Source organism: Pomacea canaliculata, linkage group LG13 (genome assembly GCF_003073045.1).
Source record: "Pomacea canaliculata isolate SZHN2017 linkage group LG13, ASM307304v1, whole genome shotgun sequence".
In the NCBI taxonomy this organism is placed as follows: Eukaryota; Metazoa; Mollusca; class Gastropoda; order Architaenioglossa; family Ampullariidae; genus Pomacea; species Pomacea canaliculata.
Window position 1 is genome coordinate 18250951 of NC_037602.1, and position 20885 is coordinate 18271835.

The window sequence follows — 20885 nt, forward strand, 5'->3', positions numbered from 1 at the left end:
AACCCAAGCCTGAAGGTCAAGCATCATCAGATAAACAGGAAACAGAGCCTCTCACTTCTCAAGGGGCTAGTCAAGGAAGGTTAGGAATTCTACTTCAGCGGAGGAAGATTGAAATCATGAGAGTCAAAAGTTATTGACATAGGCCAATTAGGAAGCTGTTGCGTGTCTCCAGTAATCTTATACAGCAATTACAGGGGTTCAACTGTATATAAAATTTCTTTTTTAACAAATACATCAAATGCTTTATTTTGTGTATTTGAGTGAACAATATGCTTGTATGACTACTGAAGATAAGGAGCAAAATACCTGTTTTCTTCTTTTTCATTTATGCAGCAATCCTCCAAGCTTTTTGTGCATTTCCAAACCTCAAGCATTCCCTACAAATAAGGTGTCCACAAATAAGGCATTTGTCCTCCATGGCATGTAATAAATGTTTCAATCTCCAGGAATAATTTGATGTCATAAGAAAGTTCATTATTTGAGGACTTTATTTCAGACATGGAAAGAAATTTGCAGAAACATTATAACCCATGACCTGCTGATGGATAAATAGGGGTGAGTGGTGACTGGAGAAAGTGAGATAGCAACACTGATGGACAGTTGGATGGTTATAATGAGAGACATATATGGCTAGATGGATACACAGAAAGTTGGAGAGAGGCAGAGGCATACAAAAACAGAAGCAGACACAAAAAGATACTTGGGCAGAAAATGATATGAGAAGGCAGAAATAAATATAATTTTTTAGACACTTACCAGATAAAATAGAGAAAAGGGAGGGTAACCAACCAAAGAAAAGTTTGAAATTAAAACAGGGATACTTTAAATAGCCCATTATAAAACCAAGTAAACCTTTTTGCCTGAAACATCTGAAAAATGCTCTTCAAACAGCCTTCCCAGAAAAGAGCCAAGCCCCAGTCCTGTATGGAACTGAATCACTGGCATGTCAGAAGCTTTTGGTCTCCCAGGAAGACTTTGGGTCATCTCATGCATGATGTAAAACACTAGGTCAGAATTGCTGCTGATGAGGATTGGAATAAGAGGAGCCAGACAGATACAGGCTGTGGCCTGAGTCAGTGTACTGGCAGGTATGCGGTCATCCACAGACCTCTGTAATGCACAGACATACATTTTAACTCTCTAAACACATCAGACTGTAAAGCTATTTAAATTTCACAAAACAACTTCTTAATCATCTGGCAAAATGCACAGCAAACAGTATGAATTTTGAAAAAGAAGTTGTAGAAAAAACTTCAATGTTGGTTAATTTATGCTTTTTCAATTTACTAAATTCATTGACATTGGGGTACACAAGTTCTGAAAAAAATTAAGAAAATACTTCAAACATCTACAAATTCCAATACTAACAAACCTGCTGACACAGCCCTAGAAGCTTTCCATGGGGTTTATAATTTATGTTCCAGAGAGACAGGATGGTATCTATGGCAACACTGAGCCAGTGAGTGTGACCTAGATGTTCAGTGGCAGCATCACTATCCTTCATGGACCTATCATCCAGACTTGCAGCAAAGTGTGACACTGAGACAACAGCACCACACAGAGCAAGCACACTGTTTGCCTGAATGCTTGGGTTGCCCCTGTGATGCACATCAGAAGAAATAAAACAAAGGTTTCCAATAACAGAGATATGAAGCCACATAATATTGCACATATAGATCTTTTGTAGAACAAAATAATACTATGCATCATTCTATTAAATAATATTTTTAAAATTTAAAAAAAGCATTAGAATAAAAGATATTGATAATAAGAAGTGAGAAATCATTATCCTAGGAATATCCTTCTGTCCAATCAACTTACTAATCAGAAAACAATAAAAACAAACAGATGCATGCACACGTGTTGCTAACCCACTCAATCACATACACATGCATAAACATAGGCATACACACATGTAAACACACAAACACGATGGAATGTGAAAATTAAAAAAATCCTACCTGGAAGCAGTCTTCAGAATGTCAACTATGGAGTCTCGAGCACTGCCAATCAGAAACATTTTCGGTTGTGAAAACCTTTCTCTTCCAACAAAAATTCAAAGTTTATTTGTTAATTAATATCTTTTCTGCATATTTAATTTTTAACATAATTGACCTTTGAGTTGCCATCAGAATAAATCCTTACAAGGTGCCAAGCACTCTAGCATCTAGTTTTCTCTGTCCTTTGAACATAAAAAGAAAAATTAGTGATTTGTAAACCACACTTACAACAGCCAGGCAGTATTACTCTTCTCATCCAGCTGATCTTCAGAAATGTGACCGTGTTTCAGCTGTAGTTCTAGTTCAGCTTTGCGACCCTGAAAATTAAAACAAATTCTTCACAATTACAAAAATGCACTTTAATCATGGGCAATATGTATAACAAAGTTATTTTTGCTGTTGTTTTGATACAAGAGACATGATTAGAAAAAAATAATGTGAGTGCAAGTAAAGGTAAGATTGACAGAAGTGATTATAGTGAGACAAAGTTAAGCACATTTAAGGAACTTTCTTAGGGACTTTAATGACACAGTGAAACTGGCTTTTCCATGAAATCATTTTTTTAATTTGCTTTTTAAGGTCAGAAGTTATTTTATAATCCTCAGTTCTTCTACCTCAATCACTGCAAGGAAAACACGCTCCACAAAAGACTGCCACGCCTGAGGCATGAGCATGGTGCGGTGCCATTCTGAGGGTTGCACTGGCACCTGGCAAGAAAATGTGATTTTAATTCAATACAGGTGAATCAAGCATTCAGGGGTGCGAATTGTATAGAAAGTGTTAAGTAAATGGCAATATGTAGCCTTGGTTAAATTCATTATTTAATAATTAGATTTAGATTTATTACACAGATATCTGCATATCAAATATCAACACTTTAAATATTGCCAAAGTAGTCAAATCAAAACGCTATTTAAAAAAGAAAACAAATATTTCAGCTTTGTCAGAATGTCAGTTCTAAACCTATGCCTTACATACATGTAAATAGTCAGGACTGAGCAGGACTGATGAGAGAGGAGGACAGGGAGGACAGGGGGGACAAGGGGCTGTAAAATAGGCCTGATCTATCCTCAAGTAGTGATGTAGATCCTAGTGCACTTGTCCTGATGTTTGATGTCTATATCACATTACTGAATGAAATGTAGATATTGACAATTGAATTGTAAGCATACTATTATATACTGGAAAAATATTTTAAGATTACAATTAGAAGGGGCCAGGAGAGGTCGTCTGCCCCTTGGCTTAGATACCACACAAGAAATATACAGGTTGAAATCATCAGCATTCATTGGTAAAGACAGTCAAGCAGTTATAGCTCTTACTTCATTCAAAAGGGTGCGAAAAGTGTCCAGAAACTGCTTGCCATGTTTGATGAGGTAATGTTTTCGAGGACGTCCATCCCTTCCAACCTCCACCGGGGGGTCATATGAGAATAAAAGAGCAGCTGTGAAGAGTAAGTTTAAAAAGGTGCATCATATATATAGATCCCAAGAAGCATACATCTTACAGGTAAACAAATTTTAAAAAGGTCCTATAGAAACATACAGCTTATGAGTATACTTAATAAGTTTAAAATGTGCATCGTATATATAGATCCTGAGCAGCATACACCTTACTAGTAAACAGAGCATGTTTGAAAAGGTGCACCTCACATTCTCAAACATTTACGGGCAGCCACAATCGTAATTATTTAATCAGACACTGTAAGTTTTAGGATCACTCACCTGCTAGGCTTGGACGCAAGCCAGGCTGCTTGGTTCTGTTGTACTGACCACTGATAAAAGATGGGATAGCACTAATTGCCTTATCCTGACTTCTAGCTATTCCTTGTTGACGTGTGGAAGAATGATATATTCCTCGAGGAAGGGAGTCCACCTCTTTTCCTACCATGCTACTCAGGAACCCTCCATAGTCTGGGCACAAGTACAGGAAATTCATGTTACAAATAGGTAAACAGTATTAGAAATTGATGTTTTTTATGTTGTTGACATTCTTGTTTCCCTATTTTTTGTCCCACTTGGAGGCCAGCTCTTGAGATAAAATGGGCAGTCTTCTGCAAAGCATCTACATGTCCATACAGCCAGTTCCTTGAGGAACCTATATTCCTGTGGGATGTACTCCATAGTTTGTTCTGCATTTCCATACTTTTTTATGATGTACATGGATATGTACATGCAGGCTTATATTTGTTTTGCATATTTGTGTATGCATATATTAAAGGATATTCTGGTGATATTCTTTACAAAACAAACAAAACACACACATATATAAATTATATTTTTATGTGCTTGTGTTCACACATGTACACATGGATGCACACACACACATTTGTTGACTCAAAACCACAAACAGAAGACACAACATTTTCACAACTTCCATGCCAACTTAACATATTACCATCAAGAACAGGTTCAGACAAAGTGTGCAAAAGCCTGGTGAAGCTGACGCCTGGTATAAATGTGAAAACTTCATCAATGCTTAAATTTTCTTTCTCTTCCTGCTGTTGCATCATAATAATCTGCTGGTAAAGGTCTTCACAAACCTGTAAAAAGAACACAGTAAAATACTTGTTGTTTCTCACGCGTGAAGATTATGTGCTTTAAAAAGGAAAACAATGAAAAGAAAACAGAAGAAGAAATTATTATTATCCTATTTATTTATTATCACTATAAAAATATGTTTTTAACCATGGTGAAAATAAATTCATATCTAAACATATAACATTTTGCCCATATCTTTTATTCTTGTTTACATCCATTGACCCATCCACACAGAGCCTTGTAACTAATGGGAAAAGATCTTCATATCCAGTAACTTTTTAATTTAGCTGGTGGCAGTTGTCTTTACTAGGATTGACCTAGCAATATCTGTTAATAGTGAGTTCTTCATCTGCAATTAACTGATCTAGTGATACACTGTAGCACTTAAAATATTAGAGGATTATACAGCCAGCTTAAGTTTTTGCAAGCCATACCTGTCTGGGCAGATGACTAACGTGAAAGTTGTCTAAGCTGTATGATGCAAGGGCTTGGAAAGCTGCTCTCTGTACATGGATGTCTGAGCTCCAGGCATACTTCCATAAGCTAGTGACACACTCTGCCTGAAATTTCTGAAACAAGACAATAAAAAAATAAGACATAAACACTTTTTTTTTTAAAAATCCATGGAAGATCATGGACCCCCAAGCAAAAACAACTATTCCACTGCTAGAACAACACTCATTTTGTAAACTAAATGCCATCTCAAAGTCTAGGAATTGAAATCTTGTATCTTTCCATGGACATGATTATAACTACAAGACATTAATTTTAGCTTTAAAAAATTTGTTGAAGAAAAATAAGTTGATCCCTTTCCATGGTGGGACGTTAAGGGGAGGCAATCATATTCAACCCACCTCGTACTCTGGGTATTAATTGCAAGGGAAGGAACCAGAGAAAAAAGCTCACAGATCTTTTCTATTACTGCACGCCTGTGAAAAGAAAGCATGTTCATGACTATTTCAGGTTGGTACACAGTTTTAGCATTCATACAGACAGATAGTCTCAATTAGTCATGGTAAGCTGATTTACTCCTAAATTATTTAAATCAAGACATTTAAATAACCTATTAAATATGAAAATAATTCATATGCTTCACAACCTTTGGAGCACACCTTAGTTTAAAGATACTACTATTTGTTTGACATTTTTTAAACATAGTGTAATACTGAGGTTGATGAAAATATCCTATCTGCAAATAAATTTTAAAAAACACACGCCAAAATCAAACAAAGCTCTATATAAAGTAAAACTAATAAACTAAAAAAGAGTGGGTCCTAACCTCTGGTCACTGGCAAGCTGTTTACTCAAAACACCCCAAACTGACTGGATGTCAGTTACCTGAAAAAGTTAGGAATTAAGCTGTCATGCTAAGTGTTTATATACATTTGCAGTAGCTTAACAATTTCCTGTCAATAAGCCATAACTGATCCAGCAGTCATACACTGTTCCTACAAAAAAAATGTCTAAATCTAGAAAATAAAATTTGTTTGAAGACGTACAGGAAATAAGATGACGCACGTGATAATCATACTTAGTTTCTATATTAATAAGGGGAAAATAAAGCAGAGTGCTTTAAGTACTTTAAAGAAAGCTGAAAGAAGCATGTATCATTATTCTGTAATACATGTCACAATCATTATGTTTTTTCCACCTAGGAAATTCTCTATCTCATCAGCACATAAGTGTCTTGCAGATTCTTGTCACTCATAACTGTCACTTACCTCTGCTTCGCAAAGGTGATATAAACCCTCCAGTGCTAATGCACAGGGTGCTCCTCCTTCTTCATCTACTGCTGTCTGCAAAACATGGGACAGAGGGGCTAACAGTTCTGCACCATGCTGTTCAGGTCTATGAAAGACAGAAAAGCAAACAGTTATTTGATGAAAATGTAAATACACAAGAAGTTAACGTGATAGATGTGGTAAGAAGAGCAATGTTACAAATATATGAAGTGCGTCTCAACTGCATGAGTGAGGTCAAATGAAAGGGGAAAATGCGTATGTATTGTAAAAAATCTATAGCGTCAAATAAAAATACGAGGCTACATGTACTTAGATGCTGGGACCAAAAAACTTACTTTGAGTGGCAAATGTCCTTGATTGCTTCTGCTTTTGCCAAGATGATGTCAAAAGATAGTTCTGCTGATTTAGACTTTGTGTCTCCTTCACCAATGGTTTTAAGCAAATGAGGAAAGCAACGATCTTGTAGTTGCCATAACGATGTCATCAGACGAATAGCCACTGGGCACAACTTTTGTGTTGCTGCCAAAGTTTGCAGGGTTTTCAATATTGGTGCAATACAAAACTGCAGCAAAATCATAAGCATGGTCATCTAAAGGATGATGTTCATACCACATGCATTGACATCAAACATAAAATTGATCTCAGTGAAGTTAAATAAACTTCAACCTTGGAGTACACAAAACAAAAAGCTACCTTATGTTGAGCCATTCTGGGAATGTGATCCAGCAGCAGCAACCGTATCTCAGGAACAGTCTCCCGTGAAAGACAGTACAGAAGCAGTGGAAGAAAATACGTAGCCTGAAGTAAGAAAATAATTGTTGTGTTGAGCACAACAACATGAAATCAGTGTTTTCATTATCTTTGATTGAAATAGATGTCGGCAAACTTTAGAACATTTTGTTGTCAAGCATTTGCAAAGAATCTCTTTATATATATAAAAAAAGAAATAGGCACATACACAATAATATTTGGAGATATGCATGAGTCAGTTTTCAAAACACTCAACAGAATGCATCCTTCTGGGAAAAGGGATGAAAAAATATAAAGTAAAATCAAGGACATGGTAATGATATAGATCAAAATATTGCAAGTCCATGTGGAATCTGTACCTTTGTAGGATCCAGTCGAGCAATGTTCACAAGCACCCCCAGTGCCTGGTTGAGAACCTCCGAATCCTCTGAACAACCATCAAAGCAGCCACTTCACAGGTCGTCTGAACTGAAATAGTCTGTGTACCTTTCTGATCTGAAAATAAATAAAAAAGTTTAGCTTTCAGAGTTTGTGGTGATAAATATAAATTTTAAAACTGAAGCTAATATATTTAATTATTATAATTATTATTTATATATTTATTTTGATTTGATTTTGATTTGAAAATACTTATGACCATAATTTTTCTAGTTAACTTTATAGAAAATTCAGTAATGTAATTTAAGCATGTATAAGACTGACATCACTTTAACTCTTCCTGTACAGTTTCATAGCTGTATAGCTCAATTGCATCAATACTCTCATATTGAGCTATTCTATAGATCAATTGTGTCGATACACAATGAGTTAAATTCTTAGTATTGATGCTGTAACATCTTCCCCAGATGAAATCTAAAGATGCCTTTAATACCTATTATCGATTCCTGCAGGTGTGACAGCCATTGCAGGCTTGCGGCAGTACTGCTGGCAACAACACAGAACAACTGTGTCTGAATGTGACATTCTAGACTTTCTGAAAATAGGTGAGGAAAATATTCCCCTGCACTTCTGACCTGCAATAAATTTAACCCATGGCAAAGCTTTGTTTTTAAAGTAAATGTTAAAAATGTTTACCAGAATGTGATGTTAAGTTGCATTTCATACCACAAAAACAAAGGGCAAAACAAACAATTTCTTTCCGCAGTCATAAAACAAAAGAAATTAATTAAATAATGAATTTCAATAATGCTGTTAGAATTCTGCTTTCATTCTACATTTTGTTTACCCGCAAAAGCCGCCAGTAATAATCACGCCAGGTGTACCATCAAGGGAAACAATTATAAAATATTACCGAAATGTAAAATATAGTTTCTTCCCTTGGACCAAAATATTTTTTTTTAGTACTTGTGCAGCCTTCCCTACCCCAACTCTATCATTTATAGCTTCTGCCTTATCTTTATGCAAACGATCACTATGCTCATGATAAAAGCGTCCTAATCTGGTTGTTAGGGGAAAGGAAAGGAAATCATAACAGTCGCTGATGCACGATGGTAGGCTTTTGTGTTTATATAACGCTAGAGAAACAGCAGCACAGCTTCGAGAACAAAAAATTCAGTAGGCCGAGCTGCTTAGCCAAGTACAGTAGCTGGATATTTGAGGATTTTGTGTGTCTGTGCATTTCATGATTTTATGCTGTGATGTTATTATAGTTAATAGTCTGTCTATTATAGTCTGTCAATAGTTAAAGAAATGTTATAACTATAACGTAGAGGTGAAATAAATCCAATATTTCCCTCTTACCATCTGTTCAAAGTAGTAACTTACTAATGTATAATCTCAATACTAATTTAATGAAATTACTTCTCTGACCTCCATAAGTTCATCTTTGAGAATAAAGCTATCACAAGATATACCTTATCAGGCTCAGTAGACCAGTTACCTGAGAGACTCGTTTGTCAGTAAACTAGCTGAATCAGATTTTCAACTTTCCTCAGTGCTGAGGATGCAGCATGAACAATTTTCCTTGTAGTTATCAATTGCATGTCCTGTCTTGTGTGTGCCTTGTCCTGTTGCTGGTGATGGCATTGCAAGGAACTGCAGCAACGGCAAGACCAGTAAAGCCATGTCTGCACCACAACTGTCTGTGGTGACTACAGACAAAGCCTTATCCACTGCAAACATAAATGCTACACATGCAAAAGCAAATAATTTACTGTGTGACATATAGTATCAGCATAGATAAAGACAAATTAAGAAAGTGCTCTATAAGATCAGATAATCTCAATAAATATAAATTTATGGGAAAAAATAGTTTCTCAGAATATGAACTGCCCACAGAAAAATAGTAAATCCTGGTCTATGGTGTAATCCAAGTGCTCTACACCCAGCTATTGCAAAAAATATAAATGACTCTATGAATATAAATGTACCTATAAAAAATATCATGATAAAATAAAAAATTTATAACTTGAAAGTGAACAATAACAATGAACACTGTGCTGAAACTATTTTTGTTGTTGGATATTTTACACTAACACCCATAACTGATGATAAATGTAATTAAAACACTAATAAATTCCATGATCAAAATATGTAAAGCTTTCTCCATAAACACTCATAAGAACAGTTTGTGCAGGAACACATTTTCTGTTCACTTATTTCTTCTTTACTGCTGCCCAAACACATTTGCAATGGCTGTCACACCTGCAGGAATCTCTCCTTTCCATATCCGCTACCTACTCACTATTGAATCCCCTAAATGTGCACTGAAAACACACCTCTTCCTTAAACCCCAGTTTGCACAATGCTAGTTCTTTTTCACAACCATCCATGTCTGCTTATTGCTACTTCCCTCATCATCTTCCTTTCGCAAAATCATAATACTCTGTCTTTGTTATTTGATTTCTCTTTGCATTTTCTGTATTTGTTTTTTATTCATCATTGGTACTGTAGTGTATTCTTCGGAAGTTCATATGTTGTTTGCTTGTTCTGCTGTCCTTTGTATGTTGCCCATGTCTCATTAGTAAGTGTTACAAGCATGGTCCTTAGGTATGCGATTATGCGCTATACACATTTTGCATTTATTATTTAAATGTACAGATGCACATAGTGGCCCTATGGTACTCGAAGAGTAGCAAGGAATAAACTAAAAGTAAACATATGCTCACATGTGCACACACATGCTTACAAACATAATATCATTAATCTACTTTTGCTCTTACTTATTTCTGCTTTTGGATTTATTGAGGTTTTAAAAAGTTCCTTTTAGTTTCTCATGATTCTGGTTCAATTAATTTTATCTTATTTGTGAAAGTATAATTGATGTTTTTCTTGTCTATAGTCTGTTCTCTGTCATCTTCATCAGTCCCTTGACTGGTAATAATTGATCACCAGAGAATCTGGCTGGCCAGTGAAGCTGGCTTGCTGGTATTGGTCATTAGGGGGGACTAGATGTAGCAGCATCCAGGTTGCACCACCATTAATGGATAAGCATGGCTTACTCCTTCATGTTCGCCATCTAATTCTAATCCCTCTGCATGCCTTGGGGGTGCCCCTCTTTTCAAGGAACCTTGGAGATAAGGTGGAGATAAAGTGTCATGGCAGGCCTCGTCTACTGAACCAGACCACCTTGTGCCATTTAACCATTGTGAACAGGGTTTCCTAGGGACTCACGAGGGTGGTGATGGTGATCCATATGAAATCGTTGGATTTATGTTTCTTGTACGTGATTCAGTGCAGTTTTGCTAGACACTTGGTTGCAAATGCTTGGATCTGTTTTTCTGTCTTAGTAAGCAAGGTCACAACAGTACAACAATACAGAAGGGGATGGAACAGACGAGGGACTTGTATAGCATGCACTGGGTGGTGAAGCTGATGCTGTGCAGTGTCATATACTGTCCAACTAGGCAGTGTTGTTGTTGCTGATATGATCTTTATGTGAATGTCAGCCACGTGGCTAACAGCTCCTCAGGAATGGAGTTGATGCAATTTTGGATTACCTTGCTTGGGTGGCTAATTAGACTTTTGGTCCTCGTAATTTTAGTACTGCTTGCTGCTATCTTTTTTTTGAAATGGGTATGCTTTCCTAGACTGTTTGACATAGCATGGTAATGGCCTTTACTGTTTCTTCCATGCAAACCTTCTCTGCGATGTTGTCCCCCCAGGTGATTTCCCTCCCTTTGGACTGCATACAGCTTGTTTGACGTTTGACATCTTCCTTTAGAACTGGAAGGTCTGTCAGGCCACCAGTCACAATCTGGTTACCCTGGAGAATGTTTGGGGTCTTTCTCAATGGGAAGGTGTATAGATTGTTGCCTTTTCTTCTGTGATGTGATCACTGCTGTCTTTGATGACTGACGTATTCTTCTGACTTAAGTTGGTGAGGACTTTCAGAAGTTATAGACCTTTGAGCCATGCCATCACTTTTGTCTATCTCGCTGCATTTCCCCTTAATCCAGTTTTTCTTGGCTGCCTTCACTCCTTCCATAATATTAATGTCTACTTTTTTTGTATTTGGCAGTTGCTTGCAGGGGGTGGGGGGTGCTGTTCTGCTTGCTCTTAATCTTATGTACAATATATCATGTACAACACAAAAATCAATGACAGCTATAATTAACATTATCTATATTTACTTTGCAGCAGTCAAACTACACTTTCAAAAGCTATTTAACTGGCATGGATTGCTCTCTATAAAATTTCAATCTGTTAACTGGAATTTTAATCAATTTTGCCCTGAATGATTTAAAACAAAAATTCTGCATATATTTTAACACGTGAATTTGCATATTTTTCAGGTAATGTGTCTTTGACAATACTAAAAATATGCAGGCTGTAGAGGCTCTGTAGCCTGGTGGTTAGTGCACTCGACTATGGAGCTGAGAGTAGTTACTTCAAGGGCTACTCAGGCCTGCGGCTAAAATTGTCCTGCCTGCCTACAGTGGCTGTCCAGCTGAAATGGGCACTTGATTTAATAGGCAAGGTAAAGATGGCACAAGGAAAGGGTTCAGCTTCTTCACACAATCCCTCACATACTGCTCAGGACTCTTTACCTTTTAACTTGTGCACATATACATACGTACTAGCTGGCCAAAAAAAAAAAAAAAAAAAGAGGAAAAACTAACCACCATCTGGGAGTAAAGTCAAGAAAAGGGCATCCACCACTCTTAAGCAACCATGAACAATGGGGTTTAACAACAGATAAGCAATACACACCAGAACTGACAATTATATTTATGATTAGAACTAATATGATAAACTGACAATTATATTTCATTATTTCTTGTCCAATGCACTGCACATGTGGGGTGTTCATGATGGAGAAATCTGTAATCAGCATAAACCTGTCAATATATAGATGAGGAAGAGTTTTGTTATAATAGGTACTAGTTTCAATTTTTTAAATACTTTTTTTAAAAAAAACTTCCATCTTAAAATAACATATTTCTTGCTGAACATAATGTCCATCTCTTTGCTTACAACAAGGATGCTGTATCTGGCCTGACACAAAAGAGTGTTTCATTTTCCCTTAAGTAAAAATAAATATGATGAAAACAAGAACAATTCTGACCTTGGAGACCAAAGGATCCGCAGATAACATTCCCACAACTCATCAACAAGGTGCTCCCCTTCCCACCCTCATCATATACCATTCGTAGAATAAAAGCCGCTTTACGAGGACTGAAATTAAGGCATGCTTTATCATTTATCTCTTCAGACTTGTTTTTTGTTTGACATTGATAACTACATCAATACCAAAAACAAAACTATTAATGATTTTGTGTGTGTGTGTGTGCATGTGTGTTTTGTAGCTGTGTTCATGTTACTGTGTGTGTCTGTGAGAGAGAGAGAACGTGAAAGAGTTTGGGGGAGAGAGAGGGCTTATGAGGAGAGTGGGATGGCCACAGAGGGTGAAAGCGTTTGCATAAAAGCTTTAAAAAAATTTCAATCCCAGTTCATAAACAGCAGAATAAAAATGATCTGGCGTGAAAATTAGTTTTGTAATAGAAAAGAATCCTTGAAAAAACATATGCAGTCTAAAAAGAATTCAAGCTAAAAAATCGTTGCACAAAATTTGTTTTTCTTTTTTCTGTGCTGAACATTATTTTATCAGACATGGCAGCTAGTACAAGGCTCCTATGTCACTGCTTTTTCGTCGTCCTTCTCTTCCTTCTCCTCATCAATATTCTATAAACTATGAAAGAAAAATCTATTGTTTTGATACTGCTTCGGTCTGATAGTTTTGTTTTGCTATATGTCTGTGAAAGAAAACTTCATAGCAGCTTTATTTATGTGGGCCATGAGGACACATGCTGATTGTATAGTTTAGCCATGCGAGCCGACACAACAGAAAGACCATCATTCATGGGACCAGACAGTAACCAGACAGCAAGTTCGACAATGGAAGAAGTGCATGGGGGCGAGGGTCATTGTGAGAACTGACCTGCCTCTGCTCAGCAATGGCTTTGTCAGCTTTTGCATCCCGAACTCCTTTCAACGACCAAGGGACTGAATTCCTAATATCTGTTCATCTGCTCCCCATGTAAACCATATTTTAATCTCACTCTTCGACTCCGAGTACTGAAAGGTACCCATGAGCACTGTTGACAATAACTCAGTACATTTCTGGCAATGTCTGTGATTAATGTGGTACAAAGGACGCAGTCTTCTTTGTGGGTGAGACGAAATGAGAGGCAAAGTATTTTCGTTTTAAGTTCCTTCAAGCACTGTGCTATGACAAAGAATTCTTTGATCAGGGCTTCTGGCTGAACTCACTATTTGTTAGCTGCTCAAGAAATGTGCTAAGCATGTTAGCAAGCCTCTCTGCTCCCAGCCTTCAGCACAAATCTCAGACATTTTCCATTTCACGGAACACATTAAAGCAGGCTTCTGTATTTGTCCTGCCCAGTGCTGTGTGAATGCCGGGAGATCGCCTAGACGGAGGCCCTTCTTTAGGACGTTTTTTCCCAAGGCATGGAAAACGAACAGCATGGGCCAGCTAGACAGATACCATAGCGAGTTATAGTAACTGCAGCCCTTTACTAAACGATTCAAATCTCTCCGCCCCACAAAAATGTTAAAGTGCGTATTGGACAAGAGCAACAATTAACTTGCTTTTGATAGTGTATGGACCCCTTCTTAAGTGATTTTGCTAGGAAAACATGTTCTTCTTAAAACTCGCTATGTTCATGTTTCCAACCTGAAAGTGGCTATACAGAAGTCAAGAAGAAAACGTAAACAGGTTGCAATAGTCTGTCTTTCACTCGAAGTAATTCGAATTAGCCTTTGTGATCATGCAGGAAGCTGTATAAGCCGTTAAAATAAATGCTAGCAAAACAGTTAGTTTCTGCACCTTGAGACATATGAAAGTCATTTAGCTATAAACAAACCAGCCAAGAGTATGTGCGTACGTTTTATTACGCATGCTGACGCTGAATTTAATACACACTTTAAAAGAAAGCAGTGGAAGGGGCTAGAGAGGTATGAGGATGTTATACTTCTCTGCGATATTAAAAGGTTGATCGACAGATATTCCAGGCAGATACTTTTGTTCCAAGTCCCTACGTCTATCCACCGTTATTCTGCTTACCGAAAAAGCGCTTACACGTCAATAAACGCACGTTCTTGCAATCGCTCCCGCGAGCGAGAGATGGAAGGAAAAATACGGAATGAGAGAAAAACTGAGTGAAAGAAACTACGGAGGCGAGCAGGAGATACGGAGGAAGTATAAGACACCATGGATGAACGGCGAGTGGGTCATGTGCAAAATAAATATACTGATCTTAGTCTGAAACAGTTGCTGTGAAAACGAGGCTTTGTAAATTTGAGATTCCGAGCCCGACCGGAAGTGACCTGCTGTCTGGACCGTCAGTGGTGTGACACCACGAACATCCATGGTGACACGTGGCTGGCCCCGATCTCTTGCTTTAATGACATTTCCTAACCCTCAGCACTTCCTCCAGGACGTAGTCGTCACGTCACGCCACCGGTCAGACAGTGCCAGCACGTGTTCCAGGGAACGTAGGCACTCTGTACAGCACGTCCAGCCACGCGCCAGAAGGAACGGCCACAAGTTAACTGAATTTTCAATCACCACTTCATTGTGCACCACCGCGTGGCGCACGTAGCAGTCTATGGTACTGCAGCAGTTCTCCAACTATTATCTGGTTTTCTTTCTCAAGCATCTTCTTTCTTCGCCGCCTTTTGTAGTTAACTTCAGCGGCAGTGGGAATCCTACCAGAAAATTCTACAGTTTCTCACCGTGCATGCATGATGAAGGATTTCATTATCTGCAAAAGTCGGTCACAAGTATGAAATAGTCTCTTTTTAAAATTCACAATAAAAGAAAGTAGGGGAGGTCAAATCCTCCCTGGGGCTTTTAAAGTATTCTGCTATGTTAAAAGATGTAGACATTCACTCATCTATATGATAAAAGAAAAGCTGTATTACTGCACTTTTCTTTACTATTTGTTAAAAAACCGACAAGCCACTCGGACGGTATCAGGAACACAAACTGACAAAGCTAAAAAGTAGCTTCGAGCTGTTATGATGCTGATGTTAGTAAACACGTGTTTGTGAACATGCCACGAAAAGTAGAAATAATGGACGGTTAAATTTCAGAGATAACGAGAGGGTAGAAGGGGCGTTGGTGTTTTATACTACATTGCGCCAAAGCAGCCAGCCCTGTAACAGATGCCACATACACAGAAAGAACAGCTTGCCCGAGACGAAATCTGAACCCAGGACAGCTAATCCTCACTGTATTGGTGACAAGCGCTAATTGTTGCATCACCGGACCGCTCAGATAATGAGAGAGAGGAGGGGGGGACCGGAGTTTTACGCCGAGCCAGCAACTAAGACTACACCACGGCGAGGCACCCAGCTCATAAACAGTTGCCACTTGCAGAGGAAGAACAAGAGGAGGCCAAAGGGAATATTTTCACTGAAGCGACAAAACAGCGTAGGTCTGACAAATCGTGGACCTCGGACAGTACAGCCAATACTCGCGTGAAGAAGGAAACACAAATATTGAAAAAGGAAAGTTTTCTGCATGGAGGTTAACAAGTGCAAATATAAACGCTGGGTTTTAAAAATGTCCTTCCACAGCAATGCTAACCACTTCTCTGCCTTGGTCGCAGTTGGTAATATCGTCTGTCACCCTTTAATCAGGGTGACGCGCTGACAGAAGAGTAACAAATTCGGAACTAATGAGAGGATTCTGAAGATGGGTGTGCTGCCGACCATTCAAGGCACCGAGTGAATGGGGAAGACGAGGATGGTTTTTTAAACTCGGCGATTTGAGCAGAAGCCAGGCTAGAAGCCAGAAGAAGCTTTATGGAGAAGCCTGAAGAAATATGAAAAGCGTACCTCGCCCGCAGGTACGATAACAGTTAAAGCTTCAGCCCGAGTCTCTACAAGCCGAGGTCTGTACCGCCAATAAGCAGTTACCATGTCGGTTTTAAGAAGGAGCGATGAGGTAGCCCGGGGTGGATAGGCGGATAGCTGAGGCGGACTTGGAATGAGCAGACGGATCGATGGCGAGAACAGGAGACGAGGAGGGCGACAAGAGGCCGGCAGACGTGGCTGGGAGTCAGGATTTGATGATGTGAAAATAAGGCCACGTAACTTTAAAAAAAAAAAAATGTCGCGCGGGATTTGTGACAGACGTGGGCGACTGATTGGTAAAACATAACAATGACAGGCAACGGATGGTTTCAACGAATAAATGAACTTCCGTATCATTTCTGATGCAGGGAACACACACACATATTACAGGGATGCACGTACATGGCTATACCCATCACGTGACGCATAGTGGGATTAGTTGAATCGGAGGAGTATGAATTGAAGTTGGCTAACAAGCTGATGAGTATGAAGATGAAGAGACAGGCAATGGAGGAGATAATTTATGAGGAGAGAGACACAAACACCGCGATCCTAAAGGTAGGAAGGGAATTAATGTTTTAGGCCGAGCCAGCAACTAAAGCTATACCACGGCGAAGGCATCCACATGCAGAGAAAGAACAATGTGCTCGAGATGAGATCTGAACCCAGGTCAACCAATCCTCACTGAAGTGGTGACAGGTGCTAAAGGTTGCGCCACCGGACCGCCCTGAAGGTAGGAGACTGAACGTACATTTATGAAGATGATGAAACAACAACAAGAGAAAACATGAAATAAAATCGATCAATAAAATTAGGAAGAAAAATAAATTCATGGCGACCAAAAAGTTATGGTTATCTTTCTGAGTCTCTCGATTGTTCTAATGGTAATAGCACGGTGAAGACTGCCACCATAGGCCGCAACATTGCTCAGCACAGGGCTGAAGGAATCGCTAAAACCTCCAAGAGAGGAAGGGAAGGAGGGGAGGAGGGAAGGACTGATCGGCCAGGCGTGACCTCACAGCACGCGGGACGAGACTACGTCATCTCGTCTGCAAAGACTGCGGCAGCAGCTGAGTGAAGGAATGACAGAGAAGATGAAATATAATCGACTTCGTTTTGCCTTCACTGAGGTCAAAGAGGAACAGTTACGGATCTACTACTGACCCAGAAGAGAACAAATTATTGCGGGCTAGACCTTCAATCTACACCCGCACGAAGAAAAAAAAAAGAGGCTAATGAGGATTATTCTCTCTCATTCTTGGACACACACACATGCACAAATGTATACATCAGGTGTTGCAGGAATATTGCACATTCAGAAAGAAAAACAGCAAAGGAAGACACAAGCAGGCATACAAGGCGGACACATCCACACATGACTGACTTTCTGAAGGTGAGCATAGGCCACGAGAACTATATGTTTGTTCAGTGTCCCCAACCCTAACGCGACCCTTGACTCAACTGGCTGTATGGATGGGTGGACGGGCCACAAATGTCGAGGATAAAAACAAGGCAATAAGGTGGAGGGCGAAAGGCACAAAAAATAGACGAAGAGGAAGTGGAAAGGCAGAGGCGGCTTGAAACACGATGAAATTAAGTTCATGTAAAAAACGCCGAGCTCCTAGAAATCGAAAAACTCGCACAGGACAGAAGAAGCATACAAATTAACAAACACACTCACAAAAAAGGAGACAGACAGACATCTGAACGACGTCCAGAAATCTAGCCGCTGTTTCACTTTTACAACGAACACAAGATGTCGCAAACTACTGTGTTCGACGATGATTCCGAAAATATAAAACAACAGATTAGAAAAAATCGCTCGCGTCTGCCTACGCTCTAAAAAGATGTTGTTATTCTCATGGCCGGCATCCTACACCCTAGTGTTCTCTCTAGTCATGATTTACACAATGTATAGTTCCTACACCCCAGTGTCCTCTCTAGTCATGATTTACACAATGTATAGTTCCTACACCCCAATGTCCTCTACAGCCATGCTTCCTGTCTTACATAATGTATAGTTCCTACAAAATCATAATGGCTTTTGTAACAATAGAAACGCTATATCCCTTGAATGTCAGTAAATTTTCGTTTCAATATCGTGGTAAGCTCGACTTTTCAAAAACTAGAAACACAATACACTTCTAAAGCCAGATCACTGAGTACAATGAACAGAGTTTGTAAATGTTCACACACACACACGAACACACACGCCTACACACACACACAAAGAAGGAAAGCATATCCTCCAGGCGATGATTTTAATATAATCTTTAAAACGCTGCTAAGACTTGTCCGCGGGTCAAGATTTCCAATAAAACCACTTATTACACATGAGAAAAAAAGCATACAAAAATGAAGAGTTTCAGAAAGGAAAGGAAAGAAAAAAGCTGAAATAGTCTTGATGCTCAGATTACAGTCGGTCTTCATCATCTTCACTTTCGCGGATTTCGCTTACAAGCGGGGTTTGCAAAAAATCACAGACGACTTGCATAGACCAGAAAATGAAAAGCGAGCTAAGAAAAAATGTTTAGTAAGTCATAAGTGCGTACAATATAAGTATTATGTATTTTATTATATACTGTATTGTTTTACCTTCTGTGTTAAGTATGAAGCGTTAAGGTTTGGGGATGGAGAACCTGGAGTTATTCGCGAATTTTTCACGTTCGCGAGGAACCTGAACCCCTTACCCCTACTTCTCTGAATACCAAGGGTCGACTGTACTTCTTTTACCAACGAGGAACGTTTCTCCAAACGTGTCTACCATTGCCTAAATTAGCACAATTCGGGGCCGCAGACAGAACATCCCAGGTCTTGTGCTGATTGTGTTCTAGGTGAAGGCGCCAGTCTCGCAGCTATGTCACTTGGACAGGCCTTATCACCAGGGCAACAGCGGAGCCGATGAGGCCAGTGATTTTCAATGAAGCAGTTTTTTGTGTATAATCTATCTCCGCATGTTTTTGTGCAGGCATGTAAATATTGTTACAAGCACCTCATAGTGAAATTTCATTATGCTTTAAATGCTTCGGTTGAGTTCCCTCCCTCACCGGACTCGTCCTTAATGAATGTTGCAGTCTTCTCCGTGTCTTACTCACTTTTACATGTAGCGATCCGGAGGGAAGATCGCTTCTGCCGGTGTCAACTAAACTCGTGGGATGAAATTACTTCCCATAGGAACCAAAATGACGAGCTACCTTGAACCTTTAGTCCTCGTTACACGGATTTATTGTCCATGCTACAACTCTGCGCTATACACGCTGAAAAAGAAGAAGAAAACAACCAAACAAAAACCCCGCTATGAGTCATGTACGAGAATTCGTTTTCTGGCAATCACTGTCAAGAACGGGAGCTGGAAACTGTGTCTGGTCAGATGGGGAGGTTTGGCTGTCAGGTTCGTGACACGGGCTGCCACGAACTCTCAGTGATGTCTCCTTGTCGTCTGCTAGTAGCACACAGCCCCCGCAGCTCCATCGAACGGTCTGGTCGCATACGGTGGGCCCGTCACCCGCTCTTATCGCGACAAGTTTAATTATGCATACAAGGAGCTACAGTCGTCAGACATTTACCCAGGGACCGATGTGGCGGCCTGCTTCTCGGAGGTGAAAGAGTAAAGCATGGCTGAGCGCGGAGAGAGCACGAGCAGATCTGCGGTTGCCCACCCATCCGGCCAGTGGCCGCGGTATCACGCTTGCGAATGACACTTCGATCTGCTTGCCGTAGCGGAAGCTGTGAACACCAGCAGAAACAAGCTTTGTAAAGCCTCGGCTCAACTGCTTGTTGCGCTCACAAAAGAAGCGTAAACGGGAACAAACTTTGCATAGGCGACGCCGAGCTCTGTGTGGGTCCATGAGCCGCAAGCATGTTTTTGCCCTCACCCTAACACACTGACCTCAATATTTCCAGTACTTATGTCAAATTAGTGCATTAAATTAGCAACAAGGCTTCCTTTTAGTTAATTTACAGCCTCTTCCTCGCCTCTGTGAGAGAGAGAGAGTGAAGGAGAGAGCGTTATGAGTGTGCACACAGACTAAATGGTCATTACAATTATTATCCAGATACTTCAATTAAAACAAAGACTATGTTTTTCCCCAGTTGAAATAAATAGTAAGCTGCATTGTTTTTTTTCACGTCACAGATAAACACATTTTTTAAAATTGAAACTTCAGTGTTTTAGGCAAACTTATTTTTTTCGCCCCTCAGAACATTATTATGAATGATATTCTTAAGCAAGATCTCCAAGCAAAAAAAAAAAAAAAAAAAAAAAATGTAAAGTAAAAATGCAAAGTTTCCAGTAATGAGAATAGCTACACTACAACTTGCACTTGAATTCAAAGCGCTAGTACACGCAGGCACACAGACACAAAAGCGTGCACATATACATTCGCGTATAACACACGCATCCTATTCCCCTTCCCACCACCGCGAGGAGAGAGAGACAGGAAGAGTTGGTTGACACAGTGGTCTAAGAGCTGCAGGCTCTGCCAGAGCGACAAGCACCGGGTCTGACTACAGGACAAGGCAAAGCGGAGGAT

General features: G+C 39.4%; 2 protein-coding genes across 4 annotated transcripts in view; both read right to left on the reverse strand.

Moving 5' to 3' along the window:
* Positions 1-20885, reverse strand: part of LOC112554504 (focadhesin-like) — a 36082-nt gene that overhangs the window by 8464 nt on the left and 6733 nt on the right. Inside the window, exons 4-18 of the mRNA XM_025222288.1 lie at positions 7392-7459; positions 6618-6844; positions 6262-6388; positions 5820-5878; positions 5463-5469; positions 4975-5109; positions 4398-4542; positions 3725-3913; positions 3323-3444; positions 2615-2707; positions 2229-2317; positions 1962-2003; positions 1373-1598; positions 853-1110; positions 307-377 (exon numbers count right to left, since the gene is read on the reverse strand). Coding sequence (XP_025078073.1) covers positions 307-377; positions 853-1110; positions 1373-1598; positions 1962-2003; positions 2229-2317; positions 2615-2707; positions 3323-3444; positions 3725-3913; positions 4398-4542; positions 4975-5109; positions 5463-5469; positions 5820-5878; positions 6262-6388; positions 6618-6844; positions 7392-7459 — 1858 coding nt within the window. The remainder of the gene's footprint in view (positions 1-306; positions 378-852; positions 1111-1372; positions 1599-1961; positions 2004-2228; positions 2318-2614; positions 2708-3322; positions 3445-3724; positions 3914-4397; positions 4543-4974; positions 5110-5462; positions 5470-5819; positions 5879-6261; positions 6389-6617; positions 6845-7391; positions 7460-20885) is intronic.
* Positions 8891-20885, reverse strand: part of LOC112553652 (focadhesin-like) — a 137005-nt gene continuing 125010 nt past the window's right edge. For 2 of the 3 annotated variants that reach the window (XM_025221008.1, XM_025221007.1), the window contains exon 10: positions 8891-9143. The gene's annotated coding sequence lies outside the window, so the exon portion shown is untranslated. The remainder of the gene's footprint in view (positions 9144-20885) is intronic. The other variant, XM_025221006.1, reaches the window with a different exon arrangement.